Raw genomic sequence first — 13,642 nt, 5'->3', positions numbered from 1 at the left:
TCTGTGTGAGAGCCACGGGGAGCATTATGACAATGTGTGGACGACTGAAACAGAATTCCCTGAACCTGTGGCTGCACCCCCACCGCCACAAAACACAGGAGATGAGGGAGGGAGAGCAAAGTGTGATGCTCTGATGATGTACCTTGTGGGGCAGCAGTGATTTAATTTTATTTGACTGAATGTTTTGCCCAAATAAAGTTTTCTCCACGCAGCTAATGTTTGACCCTTGAACTTTTTAATGCACCACCACCTAAACATTGTAAACATGAGCAAATATATTTCATGAGTTTGTATTAAGTCAAGTGTGGACTGTACACATTTGAGGTTCTGGGACTTCTAAACACGCCTGCTGACAAATAAAGGAAATACTCTTAAATCTAAATATATTATATGGACATCATGTCCAAATGAATGCAGATCAGCTAGATAAATTTGACTTAAGCAATTGTTTTATGCACATCCAAGGCTTAGCCATATGACTCAAGTCGTTATGGCAAGTGCAGGTAAATATTTGGACTCTACATTGCCTGACAAAAGTTCTTAATAGCCAAGTGTGGGGGGCACATTTGAGCTTCTGATCCTGCTCTACACTCCTGCTGACATAACATAATCTTGTCTACACTGACACCTACCTGGTATTTATTCCTATATAAATCTGAGATGAATAAAGCAAATACCCAAGGCTGGTGTACGCTATTTTAGCACACAGTTATATATTGGGACCATGATTGGACCTTTCCACTTCACATTCTGTGAACAGAACAATGATGGATTACACGTTGCATTGTCAAACACTTTATTGCACACCTAACACAATAAAAGAAAATCAGGTCATTTGGTTGATTTCTCAACAGCAGACACCAAACTGCGCAGCACATCCAAAAATGAGTCATTGAATTGCTGCTGTGCCATCCTCTCCTCTCGTCTCTCAGCCCACTCCTCTCGTCTCTCCTCCCTGTCCAGGCGTCTGTCCTCCGCCTCTGCCTCCATTTGCTGCTCCATTAAGCTGTTCATCCTCCTCGCAGTCTCCAGGAACCTCGCGTCACTCTCCACCAGCGTCTCCAACAATGGTGACACGCTGGTGCTCCCCCGCTTCCTTTTTCCTGAATAAACGCCAAGAAGATGTATATGTAATCACACGTGCTTGTCATATTTTGATGTTGTTATTGCAAATGAACTCACCGTAGCGTGGTCTGCTGCCCACCGACGGTGCTGAGATGCTCTGGCTGCAGCTACGCCCGCTGTCGGCAGATGAGGGCCCAGCGTCCATGTCCCTGGTGTCGGGCACGTCCTGGCTCCCATCTGCGCACATTTCCAGAGTTGTATCTTTTATAATGAGAAAACAGTTACTTAATATGCACAAACACAAGTACTGACCGAAGAAGTTAATGGGCAAGCTAGGCTAGTAGGCATGCCACAACTAGCCTGGAGTTAGCCTAGCCTTTTGTCGCCTAGCCTGTTGTTGTTATGTCGCACATCAGCGCTACCCAAAGCTAGCACAGCATTTCGTCCGCACTATAGTACAGTGTAGCACAAACGGAGGTCATATTATTACTTATTATGATAAGTGCTCACTCACCGTTGTCCTGAGGTCCAGTGTTAGCTGGAGTGGCTGTGTCCACGCCACTCTCGCGGCCATTACTCACAGGCCTCTCACCATAAATGGCGTCCATTTCAGCAAACCACTTCCACTGCTGCCTGTCTGCTCCACTCCTGCTGTTGTGGTCCTTGATGGACCTGTACTCAGCCTTGAGATTTTTTATTTTTTCTCGGCACTGCTTCGAGGTGCGTTCAAAGCCGTGGGTGAACATCGCCAGTGCAAGCCCCTGAAAGATCTTTTCATTACGCACCGTGTCATCCAGTTCGCGCTGGATTCTCTCGTCGCTGAGCAACGAGAGGAAGGTTTTAAGCTCTTCATTGCTCCAGGGGTTAGGAGATGAGGTCTGGGAGCAGGGAGAAGCCATCATGTCAACGCTGGTGAGTATGGAGGTTTGAGTTAGGGCGCGATTCTGTGACATCACTATAAATAACAACGCAGGGCCAATCAGAAGATGTTATTGAAGGGGAGGGTAACACATGACTTGACCAATCGGTGGACAGTGGGCGTGCTGGGCCAGGTCAGCCTGAAGCAGTACCCCTCGGGAAGAGGGCCGAGAATGAGCCTTGGTTGGCCTGGGAAAATTCCAGGCCACCCAGATATGTAAACAACCTACGCTGCCCGGCCCGGGCCGACCCGGTACAGGTGGGAATGGGGCTTTCCAGCCCGTATCAGAGGGCCTGGTACCCCATACTCCTGGAGACTGGTTGGGAAAAGTCCCATGCACCCTCCAGGATCCCCCTAAAGGTATAGAGCTGTTCAAGTGTTCCACGGCCAGGACGAAAACCGCATTGCTCCTCCTGAATCTGAGGCTAAACAATCCGACGGACCCTCTTCTCCAGAACCCCTGAATAGACCTTACCAGGAAGGCTCAGGAGTGTGATCCCCCTGTAGTTGGAACACACCCTGTGGTCCCCCTTTTTAAATAAGAGGATCACCACCCCGGTCTGCCAGTCCAGTGGGACTGCCCCCGATGTCCACGCGATATTGCAGAGCCGCGTCAGCCAACACAGCCCCACAACATCCAGAGCTTTAAGGAACTCCGGGCGGATCTCATCCACCCCTGGAGCCTTGCCACAGAGGAGCGTTTTAACCACCTCAGTGACCTCAGCACCAGAGATTTGAGAGGCCAACCCAAAGTCCCCAGACTCTGCTTCCTCACTGGAAGATGTGTCAGTGGGATTGAGGAGGTCTTCGAAGTATTCTGCTCACCGATCCACAACGTCCTGAGTAGAGATCAGCAGCACACCGTCCCCACTCTAGATATTGTTGGTAGCGCACTGCTTTCCCCCCTGAGGTGACGGATGGTGGACCAGAATCTCCTCGAAGCCGTACGGAAGTCTTGCTCCATGGTCTCACCGAACTCCTCCCATGCCCGGGTTTTTGCCTTGGCGACCACCCGAGCCGCGTTCCGCTTGGACTGCCAGTACCCGCCAGCTGCCTCTGGAGTCCCACAGGCCAAAAAGACCTGATAGGACTCTTTCTTCAGCTTGACAGCATCCCTAACTGCTGGTGTCCACCAGGGTTCGGGGGTTGCCACCACGACAGGCACCGATGATCCTGCGACCACAGCTCCGGTCGGCTGCCTCAACAATGGAGGCATGGAACAGGGTCCATTCAGACTCAATGTCCCCCGCCTCCCCCGGAACATTTTGGAAGTTCTGTCGGAGTTGGGAATTGTGGCTCCTTCTGACAGGAGACTCTGCCAGACGTTCCCAGCAGACCCTCGCGATACGTTTGGGCCTTCCTGGTCTGACCAGCATCCTCCCCCACCATCTGAGCCAACTCATCACCAGGTAGTGGTCAGTTGACAGCTCCGCCCCTCTCTTCACCCAAGTGTCCAAGACATGCGGCCGCAGGTCAGATGAAACAACAACAAAGACGATCATGGAGCTGCGGCCTAAGGTATCCTGGTGCCAAGAGCACACATGGACACCTTTATGTCTGAACATGGTGTTCATTATGGGCAATCCATGACTGGCACAGAAGTCCAATAGCAAAACACCACTCAAATTCAGATCAGGGGGGCCGTTCCTCCCAACCACACATCTCCAGGTCTCACTGTCGTTGCCCATGTGAGTGTTGAAGTCCCCCAGCAGAACGAGGGAGTCACTGGAAGGAGCGCTTTCCAGCACCCCCTTCAAGGTCTCTCTTTTGATAAACACATAATCAACAACTTTGTTATTACCAATAATAATGTGAGCCCAATGTTCAATCAATCTGTGAAATGACAATGTTATTACTTGATATTATAATCCTGTGATCAGTAGTATTTTACAAGTTATTATAATCCTGGACATTTGCACTAGACACTAATGACATGTAATGCTAAAGTCACACGACACATTTCCTTTTGTCTGATCCAATCAGAACCTTCGTTTCTGGTGCAAGGCATAGTTTTATGTGGTGTTTGTATAAACCCTTTTTTGCATGTCAAATTCTGATTCGCCAGTAAACCAAAATATGACAATTATGAAAACTATTCCACGTCACCTTTTCTTTAGTTCAAAGTGTTCTAGAGAAGTCTCGGACAGGCCGGATAAAATCTGTTGCAAGTTACACCTGACCGCAATGGTTCCTTCAGAATAAAAGCTGAACCTCACGACCCCTACAGGGTCTCGGAGACGCCACCTGTTGTGACCAGGAAGCATTCCAAGACTAGTATGGTCGGCACCGCTGCTTTTCTACCGGCTTCGGTACCAAGGAGGGTCCTTGAGGACCTCGGCATTCTGGATCTAACGGGGGCTTCCCCTGGGTACGTAGACCGACAGATGGCATTTCATGTGTGTTATAAATCTCCTACTAAAGTTTGGAGCGAAACATTCACTCCCACTCAGAACTAACTGCTTCTCCAGATCTGCTGGTTCTGATCAACATTCTACACACACACCATTGTTTATTTCACGTCTCACTCCACCTTAGTTCCATCAGTACACAGAGTGTTGAAGTTAGTCTTGTTTAAATTGTGTAGAAATAATTTTTTTAACTATTGTAAACCTGACTCTCTCTTTCCTTGGAGTTAATACGAAGTGTCGCTTAATCCCTGCAATAAAAAGTTCCGATCTTCTGGTTAAAATATTCAAAGATCCATCAGACTGATATTTCATATTTCTATGGAATCTCACATTTTATGGTTCATAAATAAGATGTAAATTACCCATTCTTTACACAGCTACTAAAGCCTAATTTATACTTCTCCGTCTGTGTCAGTATTGAGACACGCAACACCATTACGTGTCGACGCAGTAGCCCTCCGACGGGCTCGCAGAGGGTGACGGGGACATGCCAAAATTTTTAACTATCCATCAAAAGTGACAGAGACCGCAAGCTTGTGATTGGTAAAGATGTCGCTTCCTGTAAATTCGTCAACAGCACTGTCGTTACTGCTTCACAAAGTAAAAAGATATTACTTATCGGCAGAAACAGAACAGATTGAAGAACGCATTGCGGAAAAGATCTGAAAATAAGAAGGTCTATTCACCCGTGACTGAAGGAGCACAAAATATGGGGCAAGCGTTTATTATTTGTGGATGAAAAAGAAAAGAAATGTGAGTTAGAGGTGCCAATCGCATGAAGAGGTGGAGAGGAATGAGGGACAAATTTGTTCATGTTAAAACATCTCTGAAATACATTTAAACAATGTAAATACAACAGTAGATACACTATCGTGGACCGGATATGTGACTGTAATGGTGACAGGACTTCCCAGAATAGTGCTACGTCATATGTTGTCCCGCCGAGGAATTGTTTTGCAACAATCCCCAGCTGACGAAGTCTGAGAGCAAAATGTTTCTGTCGGTGCATGTGCATCTCTCCCTTATGGAGCTGACGAAGACATAACAATCTCCCCTACTGCACACAGGAAGCATCAGCGGCATGGAAGCACACCGCTTAGACTATGAAGGGTTTCAAACAAGCAGCAATTTCCACACATGTCCCAGAAGCGGCACGCCACACCTCTAAAGATAGGATGGGGTTTTATTTTTCCCAGGAGCCGCTTATGGGATGCGTCAAATTTCATTTATATGAAGCTTACGCGTAACCCAACAGCTAATTTTCTTCCAGCATCGTTCCAGAAGTGCAGCGTTGTGTTTTTCATGGATTTAATCCTGGCAGTGGAGAGGAACAACATCATATATAACATCAAACAGCGATAACGATGTGATTTCCTTCTTTAACACCAACAAAGAGGTATGTTAACTGTAGCAAGAGTGTGAGGTATTGCAGTAGCACCGCAAACCTCATCTAAAAATAAATTATGAAAGACTACGAAAACGCCATGATGGTCAGAGGAGCTGCTAACGTGAAATAGGCATCTCTCTTGGAGTCCGTTGGTGCTATAGGCAGGTGTTATCCAGTTTACAAAGGTGAGAATATGGAGCCGTTTAAGATGTTCAGTATAGCAGATGAATTCAGGAAAGTTCTTACATCTGTCTGTTTTTGTGCTGTTATTCAAACAAGCTCCCTGTATTTTTAAAACTAAGGCATCCAATTTATTTAAATATGAATTTAAAAGTATGGAATGCAAAGGGTAAATGATACAATTAATAGCTGTATGAATTTTAGTTGGAGTGTTATCATCTCTCCGAAATGCCAAATTTTTAATACGTTTATTTTTATTCAGGTGAGATTTAGTGTAGAGTAGATTGATTTAAAGAAACCAAGAGGTATTGTTGTATTGCATTTAAAAAAAATTTAAACAAAATTTCCTTTGAGAAAAGTATCGGTATTGGATTGGTATTGCAGACACTGGACCTACATTTACTTGGTATTGGATCGGTCTGTATCCTCAGAATATCTCTGCAGATTATTCTGCTCCCAGCAACAACATCCTCACAGTTTATCTGGTCATTTGTTGCCTCCTGACAAGAGGTTTGTACACAGTACAGAGAAACACAATATGATCTGCTGTGCCAACAGCAGGTGTTGCAGAAGAGCTGAATGCATCTCTGACAGTCACATAAAAAACTCCAGTTTTCTTTATTTCTGGCAGAGCAGTTGACATACTGTGAAATGTGAAACCTTCAGACAGTACCACAATTGTTTGGGGGGTTGATTTTGTAGCTTAGCAACAACTGAGCTGCTGACATCAAATGTAGATGTTGCAGTAGCTGATGGAAGAATGTGTAACTTGTAAACACTGGTGAACCATTGTAAATAATATGGATGTTACTTCAGCTACAGCTCTTCTTAAAATCTGGCTCATAATGTCTGAAAGCTGGACAGAGAGAGTCAGGGTGTTCTGCTCTTAATTTTATTGAAATAGGAGCGCTTTATGTAGTTTTGAGCTAACCTTATTTTGAAACGCATGACTTGAGTCCTCATTTGTTTCTGGAGAGAGCGAGTAGCAGTCATGGCTGACATCGAGCAGATGTTTTATTATTTTGTCATTAAAGAAGACCACCGAGACTAACACACTTCCTATGGTACTGAGATCATGATCCCAGCAAGAATGTTGTAGAGTACAGGATGAGCCTTCATGTATTTGGCCAACACGTTCTCATTCCCGGCGCGTCAAAAACAAACGCTTGGTCAGTCACCCTCCGCGTCAAACCTGCGACGCCAAAAGTGCCCTTTTTTGTCACTTTAGTACGAAAAGGTTTTTTTTTTCCCTTTTCTGACTACAGATCCCAATGCAGCATAAAACTGACGCGATAGGATATCCGCTGATGCGGCACCGAACAAGCTCATTGTACCTCACCCTAACCTTATCCTCTTGTTATTTAACCTTCCCATCACCCACTTCCTGCCTTAACCCTCATTTAACCGCACCTAAACCTTAACGTTTTACTATGTATAACCTTTCCCTCACCCTCATCCTAACCTTAACCCTCTTGCTACCTAAAACGTTACTCTCACAGTGATCAAATGTTTGTTTCCCATGCATTCTGACTGTGAATTTTTGTATTTGCCGCCCAGACAAAGGGAAAGTTAGAACATACCATGTTACAAATACCCTCTACTTCTAACCTCCACCTTGATAGTTGAAACCTCAGGGGTCTGACGCCGAGGGTGGCTGACCAAGTGTTTGCTTCTGATGTGCTGGGAGAGAGAATGTGTTGAATCATAACATAGGAATAATAAAACTTAGATCACTTCCCGAGTTATTCAATTCGTTGAAGTTCGTTGAGCCGAGTGGAGTTTGTTTCCAGTTGAGATTCCGGAGTGGCCAATCTGGAATCGGCCTCTTTGAAACATCTCTCTGACAGACAGTCAAAACCTTTTTGAATGCTGCAAAGCTGACAGCTTCGACTCCATAAGAGTCCAACCGTTTGAGACGCAAAACAAGTCCACCTGTTTGTTGTGACCTGGAGACGACTCTGGACTGACCTGGTCGTACTGCGGTTTTTCCTCCGAACTTCGGTACCTTGGGGTCACCCGACCCCCTGACCCCCCGACATCTCGGATCCAAAAGAGAGTCTCCGAAAGGGTCCGTAGGCACAGCAAGATTGCGTCTGATGTGGTTCTATAAATGATCAACTCTCTAGTTAAAGCAGACCAAACTCTTTGCACCCAGAACTCAGTTTCTATCAGATAAAAAGGTTCTGATCACCCATCACCACATTCCATCACACATCAGAATTCATAGCTTGTCATGTTTTTATTTAGTCTAGAAAATAAAGTTTATTTTAATTATATACTTGACTCTGTCTGAATTAATATGAAGTGTTTATGGTCACTGACTAAGCAAAGAACTTTAAATTCTTCTGATTAAACATTCAAAGATCAATCAGGTTGATACTCTATATTTATATAGAATCATCACATCTTATTGATCATAATTAAAACCCCAACATACACCTGTAGACATAACACTACAGTTGGGACTAAAAGGTTCTCTCCCATGTGATTTTGGGAAAACGTTTAAAGTTCATACATTTTCAAAACATGACATTTTACCTCTTATAGTCAATTATTGCTATTTGTCAATCTACTCCTCCCAAGATCAGTATTTTCCAGAGGTGTGACCAAGTCACTGCTTTGCAAGTCACAAGTAAGTCAAAAGACTGTCTGGTCAAGTCCAAGTCAAAGACAGCCACGTCCAAGTCGAGTCCAAAGTCACTGATGTGGAAGTCCAAATCAAGTCCAAGTCCTTAACTTTAAATTTTCAAGTCACAATCAAGTCATCTGTCCAACTTCAATTTAATGACAATGATTATAAATTCCAGAAATAAAGCTTCTTAAAGCTTCATTTATTTGCTCAAACAAGCAGAAAGTGCAACTGAAACTGATTGTAAACAAAGTGCTGCTGCATGTCGTGCCACTTTCGTGCTGAAATATCAAATACGGTCAAGTCATCATCAAGTCAACAGATGCAAGACGATTCAAATCGCCAGTCATTGGGGTTCAATTCCGAGTCAAGTTGTAAGCTTTTATTGATTGTCAGAGGTCATTAAAATAATGACTCGAGTCTGACTCGAGTCCAAGTCATGTGACTCGAGTCCACACCTCTGGTATTTTCATTCTAATCCAGATATTTGCCCAGAATTTGTGGCTGAAAAGCTTCCTGCAAACAACTACTATTGATCTGAGAAAAACTATAAGTGCAGCTTGATTAAAAAGAGAGAACAGCCCTTCTTCTGTTCCCTCTTCTTAGTTTCTATTTTTCTAATTATACTGTTGATGTTTTAGTGGTTAGTGCTTGCCATCGTCTTGAGTAGTTTGCAACGTTCTGTTAGTCTGGGTAAGAGAAAGGCAACTTTTTAAAACTTACTATAAAAATCAGGTCAAATATTTTTAGAATAAACATAAAACCCTTCTAATGTGATGAAAATGGCTGTGGTGGTGAAGCATGGCCCTCTGCTTTTTCCCACAAAGAGAGGATTACATAAACAAGGCATGACATAAAACAGCATGATGTGGATAATGACACTGACAGAAAAAAAGCACCCAAGTGTGGGGATGATTCACCAGGATGGTCAATATAATCCTAGTGTGAGCAACTGTTAGCTCTGTGGATTAATTACCTGTCTGCGTGTGAACCCAGCTAACACAATAGGGGTCAGTATTCACATTAAAACGTGGGGGAATATGGAAGCATAAAAATAAAAGCAAAATTACAGGGATTGTGGGGAAAGATTACAGACTTGGCTGAGCATGAGCTGGAAGCTGTCAGACATGCCTTGCAGAAGCTAGGTGCACATTAGCATACTCCATTCATCTAAATATAGACCTAATCCAATGCTGAAGGACAAAACAAACAGATCACAGCGTGTGAGCGTGGATGCTTTTTTGTTTGTTTGTTTCAGGCAGTGAGGAAGCAATATTGCTGATTCTTCAACTTTGAAATACTTCATAATGACAAGATCATTTGTAAAACCATCGCCAGCTGCCTGGTTGACATACAGTTTATGACCCTTTAGGAAACATTTACTATGCTGTCTGCGACAGAGCGCCCTGGAAATGACTGCAGGCCTCACCAATGCCAGGGGAATCAGTTAGAAGGTCACTGGCAAAACTGGCTGTAGGGAGGAGCTGCAGCGACAGGGAAACAGCATGTGTCAAGATGCACAAAGGCTTTAAGAATCTCTCAAACTCGATGGTATAGTTTGCAAGAATGAAATGAAATGTAGGCATATTTTCCCCAAGAGCTGCTCTCTGAGAAGAACTCTGAGAATGCATTTGAGACCAGCTCTGTGTCGCACTGTCTACGCTTGAAGTGATTATGACTCACGAAGGATGGCTGCCTTATGCATGAGGAGTTATAGTACAAAGGAGTTCACAGACGCATGCTAATGCCCTCGCCCAAAGGAAACAATAAAAACGCCTTACTTCAGAACAGGGCAACACACTACTGGTAAGTCAAATCTATAAATATTTAACACAATTCTACAAACCCAAACAGATCCTCAAGTGATATTCTAAAGCGCAATAAATGTGACTTGGTTATGTGAGTAGGCACACTCAGTCTGCTGTGTTTGGTCTGAGATTCTGATGCTCGTAAGGCAATTACTAATTCATTCACATGTCCTCCTTTTCTAGAAAAGCTTCACATAAGGTGGTGAATCTGGCATGTCACAGTTTGTTAGGGGGAATATTTCCTTTTCAGATTGAAGATATGACTTTTGTTGTTTTTTGGTGTTACATTTCTACTTTGGGCCAGAGGTGTGGATTCGAGCCACATGACTTGGACTCGAGTTAGACTTGAGTCATTATTTAAATGACTTCTGACTTGACTTGATAAAATCTATAAAGACTTACGACTTGACTCAGACTTGAATGCCAGTGACTTGTGATTTGAATCGACTTGCATCTGTTGACTTGATGATGACTTGAGCATATTTGATATTTTAGCACAAAAGTGGCACGACATGCACAAAAATCATAAATCATTCTTGGTTCTGGGTTTGATCTTGTTCTGCTAAATGCAGCAGTTTGTTTGCAGTCAGTTTCAGTTGCACTTTCTGCTTGTTTGAGCAAATAAATGAAGCTTTAAGAAGCTTTATTTCTGGAATTTATTATCATTGTCATTAAATTGAAGTTGGACAAATGACTTGATTATGACTTGAAAATTCAAAGTTAAGGACTTCCACATCATTGAATTTGAACTCGACTTGGACTTGGTTGTCTTTGACTTGGACTTGACTCAAAACTTGACTGGAAACACTTGTGACTTACTTGTTTGTGACTTGCAAAGCAGTGACTTGGTCACACCTCTGCTTTGGGTGATTGCAATGAAACACTTGTTTACAAAAGGGAGCACCTAATTGACATCTAAAAAGAATGAATTATTGCCGGACTGCAACCGTGATGAATTTAAGATTAGACCAATATGACCAAACACTGACCATGGATGCTGAGGTTCCCAATGGGAGTGATGAAGATGGATAGAATCAGGAATGAGTACATCAGAGGCAGAAGACTGCTGAGGTTGGAACCAGCAGGCAGGAGGCTGAGAGGAAGACTAAGGAGGAGATTTATGGATGTGGTAAAAGAGGACATGAATGGTAAACGGTGTGAGGTTAGAGGATAAAAAGGAGTAAATGGAGACAGATGATTGGCTGTGGCGATCCCTGAAGGGGAAAGCAGAAGGAGAGGAAGACATGGATGTAGACCATGTATGAGAGGATGAGGAAGCCTTCTTCACCAACCACATTCTATTGATGACGATGGGGAAACTTGAAATCTTTCATGAAGAAGATGGGAATGCCGGAATGGCTGAAGAGGACCCAGCCACATAATCAGGATTGCAGAAGCATATTTTTGCCTGAGACATAGATGCAATAGCCTATCCTTGTATCCTACTCTCCTTTTGTGTGTGTTTGTGTGATACACAACTTAGCAGTGTCACGGTCAGGATGGGGGAGGTGGAAACCAAAATGCAGAACCCAGAACGACTGAAGGCAGGAGAAGCCTTCAGAATTAAATCCTTTATTTTAAAGGAGGATGTGCCAAAGTCCAAAAGCACTAAAAAAACGAACCTAAGTTAATCTTACTGAATGAACCAACACAAACAGAAACAGAAACTCATTCATGAGCATGGACTAGGAAGACACGAGGAGGACAGAAACACGCTGACAAACGCAATGAACCAACAAACACAGAGGCTGTGTCTCAATTCAGGGTCTGCATCCTACGTCGGCCGGATTCGTCGGCCGGTTACGTCACAGCGCCGCGACCACGCCTGTCCCAATTCGAAGACTTCTTCAAATGCGGTCGACGAATCCGGTCTTCTTTTCACCTGCATGAAGGATGGGTCTGGTGTATCCTTCAATGCTTTACATTTCCCAAGATGCCTTGCGGACCAGACGGTAGAACTTTTAAAACAGCAAAACAGTGAAGCGGGAGCTGTCGGAGAGGATTGTGCATATAAATGTTGGTATAAACTTGAAAACTGTTAGGTTAAGGGCTTTTTGTGATACATGAACGTTATTTTAGTTTGAAATATTACAGTAAAAGTGCTTGTATTGCGGTCTCGGCTCGTATGTTCGGCCGCTCGGTGTCGTACTTCTCCCGCTACATTTTCCCCCTGATTTTAATAGGAGTTGTATTTTAGGGACAAAAGATAAAACCACGGACTTTATTAAGCTTAGTGCGGAGATGGACCACATGATCACTGGAGCAAAGTATTCAGCGGCTGTGGCATGGAGGTACAATAACATCTCATATTTTTAAAACTGTCGTTTGAGTTTTTTTTTCTGCGAAAACATGAAAGGAATAACCCGTTGTCCTCTTTTCTCTTCCTGTTTCTTTTCTTACATGTTTGTTAAGACTATTCTGGAGAAAATGGGCATCCAGGGGAAGGTGACAGTGATGACCAGCTTCTGGAGCTGATCAGGGAGGACATGAGGCTGCAGAGGGAGGCAGAGCAGCAGAGGGCACAGGAGAGAAGGGAGAATTTTGACAGCTTTTTACTTTGCTAGAAAAAAATGGTTAAGAAAGATTAAACATGTACATATAAAAGAAATTTATAAATAAAATCAGTTCTGTATTAAACCCTTGAATTTTAATTTTGTTTACAAATGTGAATTGTTTACTATTACAGAGTATCCGCTGGGTCTTGAAAAGTCTTAAAAGGTGATAAATTGGTTTTGGTCAAATTAAGACCCTTAGAAAGTATTAAAAACTATTATCACATCTTTGCTCAAGCTCAGCTTGTCGAAAGTATTTTCTCTGAATTAGCTCTCCAACAGTCAAGGAAATGATTAAAAAGCTAAATAAAACTTCGAGCTCCATCGTTTAAAGTTCCATCTCCCTTCTGCTCAGCGGTTCCACGGTTGCTAGGCGACGGAACGTGAGGGAGTGGCGGGAATTCATGAAGGCTAGGCCTGTCCAAATTCACAGCCGTTAACATCCGGTCTACCCGGCCGACGGAGGAACCAGCCCACGTCGGCTGAGTAGGCTGGGTCCTTCGAAGGATGCAGACCCTGAATTGAGACACAGCTAGAGTGACAAGACAAGGCTTTTAAACACAGAGGGAGGTAATCAGGGAAACAGGTGACAGGTATGAGGAGTATGAGCTGAGGAGAAACTGGTGGAATCAATTAACTAAATGGGAAGGGAAAGAACTTGGCAGGAGGGCAGATAAACATTAACCTATAAAAC

The 13,642-nt window shown here is 43.7% G+C and overlaps 1 protein-coding gene across 1 annotated transcript; it reads right to left on the bottom strand.

The window, feature by feature from the left end:
• Positions 1–1,112: 1,112 nt before the first annotated feature.
• Positions 1,113–2,620, bottom strand: LOC139062376 (zinc finger and SCAN domain-containing protein 29-like). The gene is made up of 2 exons (XM_070543171.1): positions 1,580–2,620; positions 1,113–1,326 (listed from the first exon to the last, which is right to left on the bottom strand). The coding sequence occupies exons 1-2, from the start codon at positions 2,016–2,018 to the stop codon at positions 1,148–1,150; spliced, it is 618 nt and encodes a 205-aa protein (XP_070399272.1). The 5' UTR covers positions 2,019–2,620; the 3' UTR covers positions 1,113–1,147.
• Between the last annotated feature and the right edge of the window lie 11,022 nt (positions 2,621–13,642).

Source organism: Nothobranchius furzeri, chromosome 13 (assembly GCF_043380555.1).
Source record: "Nothobranchius furzeri strain GRZ-AD chromosome 13, NfurGRZ-RIMD1, whole genome shotgun sequence".
In the NCBI taxonomy this organism is placed as follows: Eukaryota; Metazoa; Chordata; class Actinopteri; order Cyprinodontiformes; family Nothobranchiidae; genus Nothobranchius; species Nothobranchius furzeri.
This window is presented reverse-complemented; position numbering and strand designations above follow the sequence as displayed.

Bases quoted from the DNA above. Each gene is read 5' to 3' on its own strand.
- LOC139062376 (XM_070543171.1), bottom strand. From the start codon at position 2,018: ATGTCACAGAATCGCGCCCTAACTCAAACCTCCATACTCACCAGCGTT. The intron at 1,327-1,579 runs GTGAGTGAGCAC...TCATTATAAAAG, and splicing joins CACTGGACCTCAGGACAACG to ATACAACTCTGGAAATGTGC.